This window comes from Chinchilla lanigera, unplaced genomic scaffold (genome assembly GCF_000276665.1).
Source record: "Chinchilla lanigera isolate Chin_1 unplaced genomic scaffold, ChiLan1.0 scaffold00066, whole genome shotgun sequence".
Classification (NCBI taxonomy): Eukaryota; Metazoa; Chordata; class Mammalia; order Rodentia; family Chinchillidae; genus Chinchilla; species Chinchilla lanigera.
In genome coordinates, this window is record NW_004955467.1 from 8992075 (window position 1) to 9010892 (window position 18818).

Genomic DNA, 18818 nt, shown 5'->3' on the forward strand with positions numbered 1-18818 from the left:
GGTCTATAGCATGCAAAGTCTGAGCTGAGAGGCCGTACCCACTTTCTCTGCATCTGAGGTTTTTTTCCCTGAAGTTGGGTTTTTCCCCACTTCTAAGAATATTTGCAAAATGATTATGGAGGTAAATGTGGTAGACTGCTGGGCTCTGAGTGTTCCCTTCCTACCCAGCCTCCTGGGATAGTTTTCAGTGAATAAATAGACTTTTAGTGCGGGCATAATACATAAATTTTAAAAGCCAGTTTGCTATAATAACGTCACCAAATAGTAAAGTCAGCACTGTGCCCTTTTTGGGCTTTGTTTTACAGTGTATTAGGAAATAGCTTCCAGACTGTGCTTCATATCCAAAAAAATGTAGGGCATGCTGACTGATGGTGACAGGCTGGAATCCAGGAGATAATGAGAGGAGAATGAACTGGGTACTTATTTTACCTATTTTTAAAAAACGGTAGAAAACCATCTTTTACCACTGATGATAGTATGCCTCAGAAAGTGGTAAAAAATAGAAGCCCAAATATTTCCATAAGCAGATAGGGCCCAAAAAGTCCCCTGGCCTGGTGCTGCCTGGAACCCTTCCGCTTTTTTGTTTCCTTGCTTGTGTGTGCCAGAAAGCAGAGCAGTGCGGAGCAGCGCTGTCCTGCACACGGGTGGGGAGAACCCATGTGCATCCTGGTCATTCTTCTTCAGCTTTTCCTTCTCTATCCCTCCTGGGGGGACTTAGATGGAAGGAAAGAAAACTTGAACATTTACTGATCTAAAACACCTTGTGAGTCTATATTCTATCATGTCTATTCTGAATCTGGTCAACTAATTCAGGACCAAATCCTGAGGAGGCCTCATCCTCTTCAGCATCTGGCAAATTCTGTTCCCACCTAGGACCGGGCCCCTCAAAGGTTCAATTTTGCAGCTTGGACTGAAGCTGTATGTGGTTTCCTAGGTGACATTCTTTTTCTTTTCTTTTCTTTTTTTGTTTTTTTTCTTGCCTGTTTTTGAGACAGGGTCTTGCTATGCAATTCAGGCTGGCTTTGAGCTCACTTTGTAGCCCAGGCTGGTCTTGAACTCACAACAATCCTCCTGCCTCAGCCTCCCGAGTGCTGGGATTACAGGCATGTGCTACCACACCCAGCTCCTACGTGATATTCCTCCTTCAGTTTTAAATAAAACAGTATTGTACCTCAAAGTTAAGGTCTTTCTTAGATTTGTATAGATGTTATATTCTCCTTTGATCCTTTTGATGAGCATTAGGATGAAGTATTTGGAGACATACGTCTTCCTCCTCTGTCTGCCAGCATGCTAACCTTTTACACGTGTCTTAAGCGTAATGGAGTGAAGATGACAGTCGTGGCACATCTACCGGCTGCACAGACTCTGCCAATCTGAATCCCATCAGTGAACCTGCAAGACTATCTGCTCTTAAAGGGAAAAACTTCCCAACAACCACATTTTTACTCAAACATTTTACACAATAACTACTTTATTAAAAGATCTTTTTCTGATTATTAAAGTAACACACTTGTTTTAGAAAACTTGGAAAATACAAAAATTTATAAAAAAGAAATAACCATCCATAATTCCACCAGCAATCAACCACCCAGTACATTTTACTCTTTAAACACTGATCTGTAGCTCACTTGAACTTCAGAAGTCTAGTCACACACAAATCTTGTTTCAAAATACACCACTTCCCAGAGGAAATAACACATAAATACACAACATATAAAAAACATACTCCAACAGAAAAAGGCTTCCTCACAAAGTAGTTTCCTACAAAAACCTCCATTTTCCAAATTGCTCTGAGTCAGAGACCCTAATACAGACTACTAAGCATTTATTAAAATAACCACCAGAAGAGAACAAAGCAGAGGAGAAAGGGCAGCGGCTCATCTCCAGATCCCACCCCGCCCCTTCACGCTGCTAGGAGGAGGGTGGCTGCTTTTCTTCCGAGCAGGGGGTTTTTCAGTCTTAGGAACTGTAGCAAGGCGGCGAGAGACAGCCTGGGAAGGGATCTGAGATTTGAAGGAAGACAGAAGAAATAAGTGTCATATTCTCATCCCTCCATCCCTTGGGGGCAGGCATGGCGTATGGAAAGGGCCACAACCAATCACCACCGGGGAAAGAAAGTCCATGCTCCACCCATAACCAACATCGCAAGTGAAAGCCCATACTCCAGCTACTGGGACCAGAGACAGGAGGGGACAATGCAGAGACAAAGGAAAGGGGTCAGTGAGAGCCTCGTCCTCCCTTGGTCTCTGCCTGATGTCCCCTCACCTCCTTCCGGGAGATCTCAGCCAAGCGGGAGTCTGGGTTCCTTCTGGGGACGCTCTCCCCTCGGCTATCAGTCCTGCCACACAAATCAAGGGTGTGAGGACAGGGAAGGTGCTCACCCCAATTCCACCCAAAAGTGACTGGAAGAAATGCTCCCAAATCGGAACAAATACAATGGCGCTGGGGATTAAAAAACATTAGTGGAATGAAATAAGGAGTTACATGAGATGAGCTACAACGCTAGGGTTCTGAGTTTTGAGTTGCAAGGGTGAAGAGGAAAAACACTGAGGCACAGATACCTGGGGAAGAGGTTTGCTTTGTTTTAGAAGTAAAGAAAAGAGCAGTGACAAGGGAGAGACAAAGGAAGGCAGGAACAGTAAGCAAAGAGCCTGAGTCTACATCGCATTTCTCCTCTCACTGTTCTCCCCCAAGGACAAAAGACCACTCAGTGAGTAACATCTGCATGCCCTCTATCCCGCCTGGCCCATCTCCACAACCCAGACCCCTCCCAGGCTTGTACCCGCTGTGTTCCAGCCTCTTCAGGTACAGCAGCAGATCCTCGGCAGGCAGAGCCCCGCAGCCCCGAGCCTGGTACTGTCTTAACAGCTGGGACACCTCCATCAGCTGCCTCGAGGAGCTGAGCCCGTCTGCACCTGTGAGACAGGTCCATGACAGTGAGGGCCCTAGGCCCTTCTCCCCACCTTCCTCCCTTCTCCCTAGCAATCCAGAGGGCCTTAAAATCCATATCCAGGCCCCCTGCCACAGTCCCCAGTGAACCATGGCCTGCTTACCTTTCTCTGGGGAGCCTGCGCTGGGACCACTGCCTTGTGAGTGGGAAGAGGGAAACTCATGGACTCGGAAAAGACTAGATGCCAAGGCTAAAGGAACTTTGGTTTTATGGACAGGAGGGGGAAGGCGTGGCACGTGAGAGGATTCCTCCCAAGACGGCACAGTCCGGGGACCTAGCAAAAGGGAAGAGACCCAAGAAGAATAAGACAGAGCTAAGGAAGTCCTCCCACCTAGCAGCTCCTCCCATTCACCCTAATCGCCAGCTCCGCCCTCTTCCAGGCCCACAACTCTCGGGAGCTGGAACTCACCACACTTGGTAGGCAACAGGTCAACAGAGGGGCTCTCGCTGTTCTGGGGTACCGTATCCAGCAGCTGGGGGACAAGACCGTAAGGTTCTCTAAAGGACTAGCAAAGAGAGAGAACTAGATCTTGAGGGTCGCAGAGGCTGGTAAAGTAAGGGCTACTGCCAGTGGCCTAAGTTCCGGGAAAGAACTGTATACGAGGAATGAGACAGACAGAGAGAACATGGAGCTGGGACTAAGAATTATTCCTAAAGAGAAGCCAGAGACCTGGGCTCATCAAATAAGGAGAGAAAAAAAGAAAGCGAGTAAGAAAACAATACCTTACCTGCTGCAAAAAATTCTTGAGGCCCTCCAGCTGAGAAGCAGGTGGCAGCCCTTGCTTTAGGAAGCCGTCTCCCTCAGACGCTAGATCTTCCTCAGGTAACAGCCGTTCTGCCCTGTGATCTGGATGGAAGGCCCCGAGTGCAGAGAAGTCTTCAGCTATAAAGCGAATAGGTGGACATGGATGTACATATGTTGCAGGGGAAACGGTCCCTCCATAAACCACTCACCAAATGCCCGAAAGAAAATGTATGATTAAACATAGAGGGGCATCACAGCTAGGAGATGATAAGGAAAGTTTAAAGAGCTGGAGAGAAGGGTTGCAGGTGACTGGCAGGTGGCACAACTGAATTCTTTTTTTTTTTTTTTTTTTGGTTTTTCTCCGGTACTGGGAACCGAACTCACGACCTTGCGCTTGCCAGGCAGGCGCTTTGCCGCTGAGCTAAATCCCCAGCCCGGCACAACTAAATTCTAATATATAAGTGTTAGAAGAAGAAAGCTGGGACCGGGGATATAGCTCAGCGACACAAGCACCTGCCTGGCAAGTGCAATGTCCCGAGTTCAATTCCCAGTACCAAAAAAAAAAAAAAAAAACAGTAAGAAGAAGAAAGCTGAGGCACTCAAACTAAACAATTAAATAGGACAGTAAACTCCTCAAAGAACAGACCTTTTCTGCCTCTTCACTACAATATGCCTCTCAATTTTTTATTATTATCATTAATATTGCTATTATTATTACCATCATTACTACATACTTTTAAAGTTGTAATACATTTCAACACTCATTTTGGAAGGGGGTACTAAAGACTGGAACGCAGGCCCTTGCACATGCTAGGCAAGCACACAACCACTGAGCCACACCCCCAACCTTTTTAAAATTTTGATTTGAGAGGGGGTTTGCCATGAAGCCCAGGCCACCCTCAAGCTTGTAATCCTCCTGCCTCAGTAGCTGGGGTTCCAGGCATATACCATTATGCCAGCCTTCCCCCAAATTCTTAATTCACCCAGGTTGTCATATTTGTATCCCATCCATCAAAGTGGCAGCTGACTAAACCAGGGGTGGACATCCACACCCAAGGTGAGCTAATCCAGCAAATGGTTTCCAACCCACCATGTGGCCTTGTAAGTTTGACCTAAAAAACTGAAATACTAATATCTCTATAAACATCTAAAGTTTGAGCTAGTGCCAGGATGACGGCTGGTCAAACCCATGTACAAACCAAAGTTGTGACGAACAAAAACCTTGACAGAGAGAGACAGAGAATACTCGTTTAGCAAGAAAAAGGAGCAAGTGTGTATGATGAGGCAGTCCAGGGACTACGCAGACCCAGAGAGACGGGACATCTCTCTTAGTTCCCAGTGGCACTTCTGTTCTCATTCCATTAAGCTGTACTATATCACGTTTCCGTGAGCTCTCAACTCCCTTTATCTGAATCGATGTGAGTGAGTTTCTAAGACATCTAGGAAACCAAACGCTCAGGTGCCCGTCAGAAAGGAAACTAGGTAAGGGGGCCAATCAATCAGTGCACCTCAGTGACTTCTGCCCTCAGTTACCTATGGGTGGAGTGAGATCTGGTTTGGGTTCCAGGGGCTGGAAGGAATGCTGGCTCTGGAAAGAGGGGCCCAGCAGGAGGCTAAGGTCTGGGGAGGAACTGCAGTCGACAGGTGGCACTCCAGGCAGCTCGTCCCTTGCTTCCCGGCTCTGCTGCAACACGGGCTTCAGGGCCACGGCCACAGGAGGCACGGTCCAGATCCTCCTCTCCCCCTTCTCTGGTTCTGGGGGATCAGAGCTGGAGGGCCCAGTGGGAGGAACCTAGCAGGAGGAGGAAGGCAGGAAGAAAGGTCAAAGCCCACTGGGTTCAAAGAAACAAGACACGGTATGGATGCTTGAATAAGATTATGAACTACTGTACTAAGACATTCTTAGAAGGAGATTGGGTAATACCTAGCCATTTCTATCCCCCCCCCCCGCTTTTTTTTGGTTTTTCAAAACAGGGCCACTAAGTTGCCAAAGCTGGCCTTGAACTCATCATGGTCCTCGTTCCTCAGCCTCCTGAGTGCTGTGATTATAGGCATGTGCCACCATGCCTGACTTCTATCAGATTTTAAACAATTCATTTTTGATCTTACAATTCTATTTCTAAAGATTTTATAGGTACCTTACACAGATATATATTTTAATGATACTGTAATACTGTAGATGCAAATATATGAAACTATTATACCCATCAGTAACAGCTAGGTTGATTAAAAAGTCACACAGCAGCAGATAGAAGGGGACCATTTAGGATTTGAGATGGGGGAGTGGGAAGGGGAAGGAGGGTAGATACTCAAGACACCAGCTCAGTGGCTGCTTCTGAGAAGGGGACCTAGGGGATGAAGACACAGGGACAGGATGGGGTAACTTTTCACTGTATACTTTCTTGTAAACAGTTCTGATTTTTTTAACCATGTGCATATTAATAACTATTGCAGAAAACATGTTAGCTAATAATAAAAATTTCATAATTAAAAGGAAGTAAGAGATGCCAATATAAGAAGGGATAAGGGTAAGACTGTATTCTGGTGCAAGACTTAGCAACAACATTTTTAGCCCTTACACCCATAATTAAGTCAGCTGTCATTCTACCAAGTGAGAACCACGGATGATTCATCACCTCCAGGGACTGGGAGAAGTTACACCCAGTGAAGTTGGGCCAGTCCAGGAGAGCTATGTCCATGGGGAAAAGCTTTATTTTGGCAAGGTAGCTGTGCTTTAGAAAAGTCCACAGGTTTTTTTCCACCCTGAATGTGGGCCCTACTTATGACTTCCCTGGGGAGGGAGCTAGGCTTCCACGGAAGGAATCTAGAACACAATCCTGAGATGCTCAGCTTTAGGAGTGATACCTACCGGAGGGTTAGGAGGCGGGAGGATGGTGCTGAGCAGCTGGTTGACCTCATCCCAGTGGGCCTGCAACATGGCCTGGAGCCGTTCTACCATCTCCATCCGCTGCTCCTCCAGCTGCTGGTTACCACTCTGCAGGTCTCGCACTCGAGCTTGCTCCCGTGCCAGTCTGAAGGAAAGAGGCGAGAGGTGACTCTCTGCCTTTAAGGAAGTACAGACATGGAGGATAAGAGTAAGGATAGGATGTCAAACATCTGTGACTCTAAAAGGAGTGCCACAAATTTAGAAGAGGACAGAGAATCTACAAGAAGCAGCTCTTTACCATTCCCAATCCAGGCTCCACCCATGGTGAAGGGGCTGAGGCAAAGGATACTCCAGGAACTAGCACCTGAGCTCATAGTCCTGCGCCACCTGCTGCTGCCGTTCCTCCCGTTCTGCCATTTCCACTTTGAACTGAGCCAGCTGAGTGGCCAGTTCCTGCTGGTGCTGTCCATTAAGGTCCTGCAGCTGCTTCCTAGGGCGGCACAGGTGAGAACACAGGGCTGAGACCGGAGACAGACGTGGTCAGTGAGAAAAAGAGTGTGTGCAGTGACGGGGAACACGGCCTGCTCCCAATTACCTGCCTAGCCATGGCTGGGAAAATGGAAGGACAGAGCTGGGGTCTCCGGATGGGCTCCCCAGAGACGAAGACAAGAATTTATGACAAAGTGAGGTATTTAAGAAGCATTTCTAGAAACAAAACTGGTATGGGTAAAAAATAAATGAAACTGGGATGGGGAAGGGACTCAGTCCCACAGGACAGCTCTGAAGGCAGCATAGGTCACACTTTGGCGCAGTCCCAGCAAGCTAGACACTTCACAGTCCTACACCCTTCATTTCACAGTTAAGGGCTCCTCCCTACAGGAGAAAATCTACAGGCCCTGGCTTCTTCCCAAGAGGCACCAAGGTCCCAGCTAATGATGTATAATGATGTAATGAAAGTATCCTGGGAGCTAGTGGCTACAAAATGGTAAAGGACACCAAGAGCACGTGGGCAGGGCACTGACAATACCCGCTGTGGCCAAGAGAAGCAGCACCAGTAAGTCCCAAGTACCTGTGATGTTCCCTCAGGGAGGCCGTTTGCCGTAGGCTGCTCTCCTGAGCCTGTGCCAACCGCTCGGTCACCTGCTGCTCCAGCTGCACAGCCAGCTCTGACTCCATCTGGATCCGCTGGCTCTCAAACCGGGCCTGGGAGAGAAGCAAGGTGGGGTAACCACTCAATCCTGTTGCTTAGAACACAAAGAGGATACGATGTACCCCAAATCCAGTACCAACATTCTCCTCCTCTGCCTAAGGGATGAAGAACAAGAATCTTGCCACAGGAATGAAAGAGGTTTCCCCATATATTATGTATGCACACAAAAGTAAAAATAGCTTCAGACAAAAAATATATATGTTTGTTTTTTCATTTTTGTTTTGTTCTTGAGATATAGTCTTACTATGTAGTCCAGACTGACCTCACACTTGTGACCCTCCTGCTTCAACCTTTTGAGTGCTTGGATTACAGCTGTGTGCCACCATATCTAGTTTAAGGAATGTATTTTAAAATTTTTTATAAGCATCTGTTTGCAGAACATAATGAATACATTCATTGTGGGGAACTGATACATGTACATAACACATCTCATGTTTTTTTCCTCCTCTTGCTCTCCATCCTCATTTTTGTTAATTTTTTTTATTTTTTCTGTTTTCTTTTTTGGCCAGCATCAGATTTATTTTACAAGTCTTTATCAAGTTAATTATCATAAACACAGATTAATGGCCAGACTAACAGGTAAAAGACACACAAAACAATTATGTAAATCAAGGTACACTTTTATTTTATTTTGTGATCTTTTTGAGACAGGGTCTCACTATGCAGTTCAGGCTGGCCTTGAACTCACTTTGAGCCCATGCTGGCCTTGAATTTGCAGTGAGCCTCCTGCCCCAGCCTCCCAAGTGCTGGGACTGCAGGCATGCACCACTATGCCTACCCAAGGTACACTTTTAGATACACTGACCATGCTGAATTACAGTAAATTTTTTCTCTCTCTTTTTCTATTGTTTTCTACTTTGCACTTCATTTCTATGTTGGATTTTTCATATAAAAGAAACTATGCAATATTTAAGCTTGTGTGCCTGATTTGTTTCACTTAACATTATGGTCTCAAAGTATACCCATTTTCCTACAAATAACTCAGATTTATCCTTCTTTATGACACAGGAGTACTTCCTATGTATAAATACTATATTTTCTTTATCCATTCCTCTGCTGCTTGAGAAATGTATTTACCACTGGGTGTGGTGGTGCACACCTGTAATCCCAGCACTCAGGAGGCTGAGGCAGGAGGCCTGCCATGAGTTCAAGGCCAGCCTAAATTACAGAGTGGGACTCTGTCCCAAAAAAAAAAAACAAAAAGAGAAAGAAAAAAATGTATTTATTAACCCAGGGAAACGTTAGGTAGAGTAATCCTCTGATATGTGTTAGAAATAATGTATGTAGTATCCTCAGTAGAATACCTAAAATCTACCAGCAAGATAAATGTCCCTTGCTCCATAAAGAGTTGGTCTACAACTGCTGTCTCCATTTTTCACCTATTTCTTCTTCACTGAAATCTGATTTCTATTACAGTACTTTACAGAGCTTCATTCTAAATCCATCAGTGGCTATTTCTCAGTCTTTCTCTAATGTGATCTCACTGCAACACCTGACATCCCAAGTGAATCCTCTCTTCGACAAACCTATTTCCCTCAGCCCCTGCCCCCATACCGCTCCTCATTCCCATTTTATCTAAAGTCTCAGCTTCAGTTCCATCCTTCTTTTCTACTGCATGCTAACATTCCAGGTGCATAATTAACTTTTACATTTAGATTAGGTTTTTGCTATCATTTATATCTTAACACTCTGTAAATGGACTAGACCTTCTTCCAAGATTTAAAGTCCATATACCAGTGACCTAATAGATAGTTCTATTTGGATATACCTCAGGTAGAAGACACTCAAAATTCAACTCATTTGGCTTTTACCCTCTGTAACAGTTAATCTTGTTAACTTGATTGGACGAGAGATGCCCAGACCTAGACAAGTGATTGCATTGTGAGGGCACTAACCTCATCCCTGGATTAATCCATTAATGACTTCACAGCTGAATGGGCTATTAGGAAGTGGGGCCTAGCTGGAGGAACTAGGTCACTGGGGGCCATGCCTTTTGAAGGGTCTATCTTGTTTCTGGCCCCTTCCTCTCTGGCTCTCTGCTTTCTGGCTGGCCTGAGGTGAACAGCTTTCCTCCACCATATTCTTCCACTGTGGTATTTCTGCCTTAGAGCCAGTCAACCATGGACTGAAACCTCTGAAGCCATAAGGCAAAATAAGTCTTTTCTTTTTTAAATTGTATATGTCATATATTTTGGTCACAGTAACAAAAATCTGACTAATACACCTTCACATCTTTTCTTCCTATTATATTTCCTGCTCACTTGAGCTGTGTGAAACCTGGAGTTATCCTTGACTTTTCTTACTTTTTCACTCCCAACTGGCCCAATTCTACTTCTTGACTTGCTCTCAGAAACTCATCTACCCTTGTGCCCGATGTGGGGGCTCACACCTGAAATCCCAGCACTTTGGAGGCTAAAACAGGAAGATCACTGTGAGTTCAAGGCCAGCCTGGGCTACATAGTGAGTTCAAGGCCGGCCTGAATTACATAGTGAGATCCTGTTTGAAAAAAACCAATCCAAAACAAAACATCTACCCTTAATACACACTGCACATAAAAATAGAGGCCCAGAAAGGTCAAAATTCTAGTCAGAGGCATAACTAAGTGTCCTGGTTCCCAGCTCAGTGCTCTTTGTTTAATATTATACCTCCACCATGGTTAGAACACAGCTCTCTCCAACCTTTCCAGCAAACTATACTCAGTTCAGCCCTCTACTGCTTGCTTTTGTGAATAAAGCTTTGTGGATCATTACATGCCCACTTATTTACATATTGCCTGCAACTACTTCTGTGGTATAACAGTATAGTCACCTGAGACCATGACCCACAAAGTCAAAAATATTTATTCTCTGGTCCTTTGCAGAAAAGATTTGTTGAGCCTTGTTCTATTACATGGCAAGGGTCTGACTACATTAAAGTTAAGGTTCACTGCATTAGCTAGGTAGAAAGCATTTTCAGAAATCTAATTGTATCTGACAAACAATATGTAGGTACTATTCTATCCCAGCCCATGAGAGGTTATGAGAATCTCATAAGTAAATAAAACAATCATTGATCTCCTGAGTCCCCAACCTACTCAGTGAAATTAATACAAGTTATTTAAGTAATAAGAATTACAAAGCAGACTGTTATGACTAGAATCAGATCTTGACAGAAGCTTTCACCTGTTCATATAGTCGACCCAAAGTGTAGTGTGATCTTTTAAAATAATACAAACTATCTTGAATAGATTTAATTCCCTTTACTTCTGTAAGTATCACTAGGCTAGTCCAACCCTGGGAAATTGTCACTCAATGAGAAATGGCTCTGAGTTTAAGACAGGAGAAACAGTTTAAGACATAGAAACCACTGATGGGAAAAACCAGAATACCTGAAATGGGATATTGGCCATGACTCCCAAGGCCTCAGAACCACTTCTCTCAGCCATTAAAAAAAAAAAAAACCCTCCGACACCCTCTGCCTGCTGACCTGCACCAAGCTCATCTCCAGCTGCAGGGCATCTCTCTCTCTCCGAGCCGTGTCCAGCTCCCCTTCTAGCCGCCGCACCTCAGACTGCACCAATGCCAACTGCTGCTGGGCTTCCCGGGCTGCCTGGGCCTCCCTCTGGCTGTTCCCCTTAGAAACGGAAAGCAAATGTGAGACATACCTCATCTCCTGTCTCCATCTTCCCATGCCCTAACTAAAACCCAAGTTCCCCTCCCTCTGCTCCATGTGTACTATTTCCTCCTCCCTATTTAAAAATGTCACTCTGTGGCCTACCATGTACTTAATGCCCCACTCCTTCTTGCTGACCCTACATGTTCAACCTTGCTTCCCACATACAGCTCTCCACTCTCCATCCCTGTCCGCTTTTCATACCCCACATTCTGCCATCCTATCCCCTTCGGTAACTTTGCCCTTCATCTCTTCCCGTTCCCCAAATCTTCCCAATCCTGTTTTCACCTTTTCCCTTTCCAGCTGAGTTTGGCCCTCCTCCTGCAGTGTATGGATGCGCTCCTTCAGCTGGTGTTCTTGCTGGGCCCAGGCCTGCCGCTCTTCTTCCAGGGCAACCTGAAGGGTCTCCAGCTTCCGATGCTCACTGAGTTGCCCAGCCCGAGCCTCATCCCGCTCTTCCTGCAGGGCATGGCTCCGCTGCTGTTCAACCTCCAAGCTGAGGGTCAGAGCTTGCCTTTCCTCTTCCTAAAGCCCGATGGGAAAACCAAGATCTTTAGTAGGCTCTCAAAGCAACCTGCCCTCATACAGTGTGTCTGCTAAGAATTATGCCCATTGAAAATATAACAGCTGAGCTGGGGATATAGCTCAGCAGCACAAGCACCTGCCTGGCAAGTGCAAGGTCCTGAGTTCGATTCCCAGTACCAGGAAAAAAAATTATATATATATATATGATAGTTGACAGGCTCAAAGGATTACAACATAAATAAGATCTCCTATCCTAGAATTACGTGGACTTGGGTTTATATTTTAGTCTCTATCCTAGCTATTGTTTATTTACTGTGTGTTCTTAGGAACATATCCTTATCTGTAACATGGAGATAACAGGGTCTGCCTTGCGAGGAGTAAGGTAAACTGTGTATGTAAAGCTTTTGGCACAATGTTTGGCACACAGGAAATACTCCATACACAATAGCAACCACCGCTATCATCAAAAGAAACTCCACAGCTGGGTGTGGTAGCACAAGCCTGTACTCCCACCAATCAGGAGGCTGAGGCAGGAGGATCACAATGAATTTGGGACAGCCTGGGCCACATAGTGAGTTCAAGGTCAGGCTGGACTACATAGTGAGACCCTGTATCAAAAAAAAGAAAAAAAAAAAAAGAAAGAAAAGAAAACTCCACAGACCAGCAGAGTCAGCACATAGAGACAAGCCAAGGAACAAACACCACCTCTAATGTTGCATGTAGCCTGCAAAGACCACAGGTATCTGTCTGCATGTAGAAAACATGTGTCATGCAAGCAGCAAGTTCCAAACCTGGGTACCAACTCTGACAGATAATCATCTGTTCACTTCATCTCTAAGAAATTTACATGAGTCTTATCCCATACCTTCCTATACCTGTTCTGTTATTTGATGGTACTAAAGAGCAAACTCAGGCCTTCAAACCAGGCCCTCTTTATATTTTTGGGGACAGTTCTCACTATGTTGATAAGTTGCCCAGGCTGGGCTTCAATCTGCAATCCTCCTGCCTCAGTCTCCCAAAGGGATATCACACCTTTTTTGCTACAACCTAGACCAGAGTTCCCAAACTAGAATGAATAAAATCACACAGGAAATTTCTGAAAATATATAAATTCTCTAACTCCACCATATACTACTAAATCAAAAAATCTGGGAGAACTGGGGGTTTGGCTCAGTGGTACAGTGCTTGCCCAGCATGTATAAGACCCTGGGTTCAATCCCCCACATTAAAAAAAAAAAAAAAAAAAAAAAAAAAAAGCAACCTCTGTCCTCTGGGGATGGGTCCTACAAATCTATATTTTAAAACAATTCCACTTTGGAGGCTGAGGCAGAAGGATCACTGCAAGTTTGAGGCCAGCCTCTAGTACATAATTAGTTCAAGGCCAGTCTGGACTATATAGTGAGACCCTGTCCGAAAAAAACAAACAAAAACAATTCCTGAGATGATGGTAATGTTTTATTGAAGATATAATTTGCAGAGTCTCTCAAAGTCACTTGGCAGCAGAGCCTTTTTTGGTAAAATATCTAGCAGAACTAGTGCTCTCAGAAACACAGCCTTGGCAACACCAATAACACTCCCACAGTCCACCAATAGCCTGTCGCTCTCTAGAAGTGAGAGCCTCCGCTGGAATGATTCCAGCCTTCTTACCAGCGCCTCTCTTTCCTGTTGCTGCAGTCTGGCACCTTCCTGCTCGCGATTTAGGGCCTCCATGGCCTCTGAAAGGCTTTGTTCTAGGCGGGTTACTGTCTTCCAGGGAGAGAAGAACATAGGGCAGAGGAAATGAAGAAAATTTCTCTATGCTCTACTGGAAAATCATTAACAATGTAAAGTTGAAACTTTAGAGTTAACTAAATGAGTTGGAGGCCAAAGAGAAAACTATATTGTATGGGGAAAACTGAAAAGCCACAATTCAAACTTGACAGCAAAAATAGTGAAAGGAGAGGAAAAAGGGACAAGAAGAATTATCAGGACAGCTACTGCGAGACGGAGGTCAATCTGTTTGGAACCCTAATTCAAGAGCTATTTCTGCCGCTTTCTTTCAGATCTGCAACCTAGGTTTTAGCGCCATACGATCCAGGTCACTCACTTCTTGCTGCTTGCTTCTGGTGAGTTCTGCCGCCTGGCGTTCCTCTTGCAGCCCCCGAAGCACTTCTGTCCGTTCGGCTTCATGCCGATTCCAGCCCTCCACCACTCGGGCCAGGGTCTCCAGAAAGACAAATCAGGTGAAATTTCAAAATAACTTTTTGCCCTCTTTCTACCCAAAGGGGCAAAGTCAACAGCCACTTTCTCCCAACAGTTAATAAACCCATTCCCTACCCCAGCTCTTTGCATGCACAAAGAAATAAACCCTTATCCCCCTCATTTACTACTCCTTAAGACTCTCCTTGGAGAGACTCACCACCCTTGCTACCCTGGCACCTTGTCCAGTTGTTCAATCATGATATCTTTCTTGCGGTCGGCAGCCACAGCCACAGCTAACTGTTGCTGTAGCTCTAGCACTCGGGTCTGCAGACTCTGAATGTGGCGTTCACAATGCTGGAAAGAAGGGTAAGGACTCTGGGTCTTTCTCATCCTTCATCTGACTACAGCACCAAACTTTCTAGTTTCTCCAAGGGAAAATAGGCTGGAATCAGGAAACTTGGGTTCCAAGAACAGAATAGGTTTAAAGAGGGAGAACCGTGAATTCTTGAATGGGAATATAAGGTCCAAGATTTCCACTGCCTTCCTCCACCTTCTTGGGAAATAGGTACTTAGATTCTAGACTCTTCTCTTTTCCTGGAATCCCGAGAAAAAAAATCTCCTAAATCTTTTGGCGGAGGTGCAGCAGCTCACAGGGAAGAATGTGGGAAGTTACTCCCGCATTAAGGAGCTCATAAGATACAATGATTCAACAAAGCAATAATAAAAGGAAAGCCTTTCATTCATGCCCAAGCAATTTAAAAGAGGGGAAGAGAGGGTTCCAAAAATGACAACAAGTGATTCGGACTTTTCCATGCCCTTGTCCACCTCTGTCCCCTTCAGATATTAAGGCTGAGGCTCATGGAAATAAGGCTCACTATATTACCAGTAGCTACAAAGCCTTGCAAAAGCCCGCAAAGTTCACTGTCCATTGAACAAATGCATATGGGGTGTTTCTATGTGTTAAGTATATTCTAGAGCAGGCCGGGCACGGTGGCGCACGCCTGTAATCCCAGCATTCAGGAGGTTGAGGCAGGAGGATCGTTGTGTGTTCGAGACTGGTCTGGGCTACAAAGTGAGCTCAAGGTCAGCCTGAACTGCATAGCAAGAGCCTGTTTCAAAAACACAGAAAAAAAAAAAGTATATTCTAGGGCAGTGGTGGCGAACCTATAGCACATGTGCCACAGCAGGCTGTTTGTATCACTGAAAGCTCTAAAAGGTTCACCGTCACTGTTCTGGACCATAGGGATCCAGTGAAAGGACAAGTTACTGACCCTTGGAGAGTTTAGATTTTAAATGAGAGAACAAACAATACATATAAGAATGAGAAGCTGTATGGTGGGAATCATAAAGTGATCTGAGTAACTATCTGGAGGGAAAGTAGCATCACCTTACACAGGATGATCAAAAAGGGCTTCCCTGAAGAAACACTTGAGCAAAGTCCCAGCTTTCAGGCTTCTAACTCTCAGCCTTTTTCAGCACTCAAGTCCCTTCTCTAATCTTTGCAGCTTTTAGAAGGAAGCTTTTCTACCTCACCTTACGACGGGTATGCTCTGAATCCAGTGCATCTCTTAGCCCCTGAAAATCTGGGGGATTAATTGGGAACCCTGGCCGAAGGCTGGTATAGCGGGGAAACAACTCTTCCAAAGCTTGTGCTGAGCTGGACGGAGATAAGTCTTGCAGGAGCCGGGTGCTGAGCAAATTAGATACAGAATATTAGGGTTAGAAAAGCCTTTGAGATCCATTAGTTCCACTGTAACATTTTATAAATAAGGAAACTAAGATCCAGAAAGGGTAAAAGATGTGCCCAAAAGCATAAAACCAGATAGTGCTAAAACCATAAATAGCACATAGGCCTGTGATTCTTTCTACAATGCTCCTGCCTCAATACCACACCTCTGCGGTAACGGTCTCAGTGCAAACAAGTTAAAACTCTTCTAGAAGAAAACGGACCAAGGTTGAGAGAAAGCCAGGCAGCAGGCAGATGCTGCCCACTTCTGGAAGGAATAAAGGTAGTAGAAGATAGGAAAAATAAAAACTAAAAGCTAAGTGACAAACTTCTTAAATCCTTGAGAGGTACATAGTAGTCAAGAGAGAACTAAAACTAGAACACTCAGATTTCTAAGAAAACACCCAAAGAGAACTCACTTGAGCAAGGTAGCTGTGCTGTCACTGTCAAAGGACTCCTCTTCCCGTTTGTCTAAGCCAGCACCTGCAGTGAGACGGTCCCCCACAGACAGCCCAAGGGATCCCCACGGGTAGGGTCAGGTAAAGACAGGAACAAGGATCTTTGACAGAGAAGAAAGGAGACAGCTTTCCTCCCCTCCCCAAGCTGGCTCCCAAAGAATGGATGCCTTTTCTCCTGAAATCAGTCTCAGGGGTCTAGGTTTCCTTCCAAGGTTCTCTCCATTTTGCTCCACCCCTTGCATCTAGGTTCTTCTTCAGAGCACTAGGGGGTAGGCTTACTTACGATAGGCTGCATCACGTGAGGTTTGGAGCATGGTCTGGAGTTGACCCCGAACACTTTCCATCTCAAAGATATGTTTAGAACCATCCTGGGGGCAGAAGGGAAATCGAACATGGAAATCAGATGCAACCTGTACAATTTACAGTCTATCTACTGCCAACATATAGTTTTAACTTCAGCACCAGGGAACATTACAAAAGGGAAACAGACCTAATAAGGAATGTCTTAACCTTGAGTCAGAAACCCAAATGCCTATAGAAGCCAGAAAAGTAGTACAAATGAGTAAAATGGGTAGGTACAGGGATGGTGGGAATTCTTGACAATTAAAGAGCAAATGCCCAGTCTAAATGCTGTGTAGCCCATGGTTATCACATTTTAAGCTCTGGAAGTCCTAGCCCAGTGGTGACCAATCTGTGGCATGTGTGCCTTAGCAGGCTATTTGTATCACTGAAAGCTTTAAAAGGTTCACCATCACTGTCCTAAACCAGTCTGCAGATTGATGTCAACACGTTTTCCATCCAAGACAAATATTTTCTCTGTAACATGTTTAACAGATAGACTATGCTTGATTTGCATGCCAAATTTTGAACAATATACTCAAAATAATTTTGAGCTGAAGGATTTTTAGCATATTATGCTGTTAAGTCCCCCGTTCCCTTCCACCTGGAATCAAAAACACTTATCCCCACTTCCAGTGCCCAGATCCCAATCACAAGACACCAACATATCCTAAAGCATAGCTGTCACTGACAAAAAAAAAAAAGAGGAAGTCTTACAATTCTCTAAATTATGGTGTTCCAGATCATTCTCTCTCTCACAAACATGTGTTTTCAGAAATACCTTTTATTACATAGTCAAAAAGAAATTTAAATTCAGCAAGAACCACTGAAACCCCAGTACAGCTAACCTGCAATCCCAAGACTCTCATATTTAGCACCTAGAGGTCCCTAAGACACACCTCCCTCACCTTTTTCTTCAAGTTGTTCTCCAATCCGACTGACAAGCTGCGACTCAGCTCTTGGGCCAGGCCATCTAAGGCCTCATGGGGAGGTGGGGAGGCAGAGGCTAAATACAGCTGAGCTCTTGCGGTGGCCTCTGCCTGACGGCTGAGGTGCAAAGAAGTATAGAGCTGCGAGGTCACCTCAGAGGACACCTGGTTCAGTCCAGAGGGTTCTGATGACTCACTCATGAGATCCTCTGCCTGGAGGGGTGAACTGGGGCTGGTAGTTGATGCGGCCATGAGTACAGGGAGAAGACAACTAGAAACAGCAGAAAGCTGGGAACTTCTGGTTCAGCTTTAGGAGAGTCCGGGAGTAAAGTTAACAGAGAAAGAAGTTATGGGAGAAGAGGGGGAAGATCCTTTGTGGATCGTTGGTGAATAAAGATATTAAGGCTTTCTGGTTAAAGGAGAGGTTTCTTCTGGTTCCAGGGGCCATGGAAAGAGCAAAGGCACCCCTTTTCCCAGCTCCTGGGGACGGCGGAAGAGGATGCATACAGAGGGCTGGGACCAAAAACCCACTGGGGGGGGGGGGTAGCGGGCAACAGGAGTGCAGTTCTTCCACGCAACTAGAGTGCTGGAAGCTGCAGGTCAGCTCTGGCACAGGCGTCCCCCGGCCAACTGAGTTCTTCAGTTCTCACGCCCAGAACGTGCAAACTGAAAATGGACCTCAGTGTCCGTCCCTCAGCTGGTTCCACTGTCAAGACAAGCACGACCTCACGCCTCGCCCTACCCTCCTGACGTTCCTCGGGTCAAATCCCTTCTATACTCCCTCTAAACCCTCCTGACAAGAAAGCCATAGCAGGGATCCTGAGGATCGCTCCCATCACCTCAGAAAAAACCTTGCGAACCCTCAGTCTCACGCTCAGACGTCCCCCGTAAGTATCTCGCGCTACAACTAGCCTGAGATCTCTACGGCGACCACCCTGTTCCTACTACTCTCCGTACCTCAAACCCCACCTCCGAATTTACCAAGGTGGAAAGGACTGCCCCCCTCCCCTGAGCTCGAGTCAGGAAAGACAAAGACCCCTCTCCGCACGCAGTACTCCACTCTGAAAACCGTTGGCAGTCTCCCGCCCACCGCCCACCACCCCGCCCCTCTAGCGTGGATGACGTCACTCGCCCGCGAGACTAAACTCTGGCAGTAGCTCGCAACGCTTCTGGAGCCTGGGAGCCTAAGCGCGCTTGCGCCGCCCTGACGGCCACG

At 45.7% G+C, this 18818-nt stretch overlaps 1 protein-coding gene across 7 annotated transcripts; it reads right to left on the reverse strand.

The window, feature by feature from the left end:
* Positions 1 to 1453: 1453 nt before the first annotated feature.
* On the reverse strand, positions 1454 to 18755 carry Cntrob (centrobin, centrosomal BRCA2 interacting protein). Of its 7 annotated transcripts, none has more exons than XM_005399445.2 (20): positions 18584 to 18755; positions 17582 to 17834; positions 16618 to 16702; positions 16296 to 16359; positions 15684 to 15840; positions 14388 to 14504; positions 14056 to 14172; positions 13617 to 13715; positions 11733 to 11969; positions 11259 to 11405; positions 7652 to 7785; positions 6947 to 7072; positions 6565 to 6727; positions 5229 to 5487; positions 3679 to 3833; positions 3360 to 3456; positions 3054 to 3224; positions 2783 to 2915; positions 2266 to 2338; positions 1454 to 2003 (listed from the first exon to the last, which is right to left on the reverse strand). In XM_005399445.2, exons 2-20 carry the CDS (start codon positions 17801 to 17803, stop codon positions 1878 to 1880), a joined length of 2682 nt encoding a protein of 893 aa, XP_005399502.1. In that variant the 5' UTR covers positions 17804 to 17834; positions 18584 to 18755; the 3' UTR covers positions 1454 to 1877. The 7 variants fall into 7 exon arrangements, with proteins under 7 accessions (XP_005399502.1, XP_013377698.1, XP_013377700.1 ...); XM_013522244.1 differs by having other exon boundaries at positions 17582 to 17909; XM_013522246.1 differs by having other exon boundaries at positions 18560 to 18755.
* Between the last annotated feature and the right edge of the window lie 63 nt (positions 18756 to 18818).

Coding starts and splice junctions, on each gene's coding strand:
- Cntrob (XM_013522244.1), bottom strand. CDS start 17,854: ATGGCCGCATCAACTACCAGCCCCAGTTCACCCCTCCAGGCAGAGGAT. Junction 15,841..16,295: donor AGCACAGCTACCTTGCTCAA/GTGAGTTCTCTT, acceptor TAATTTGCTCAG/CACCCGGCTCCTGCAAGACT. Junction 2,916..3,053: donor CGCAGGCTCCCCAGAGAAAG/GTAAGCAGGCCA, acceptor CCTGTCTCACAG/GTGCAGACGGGCTCAGCTCC.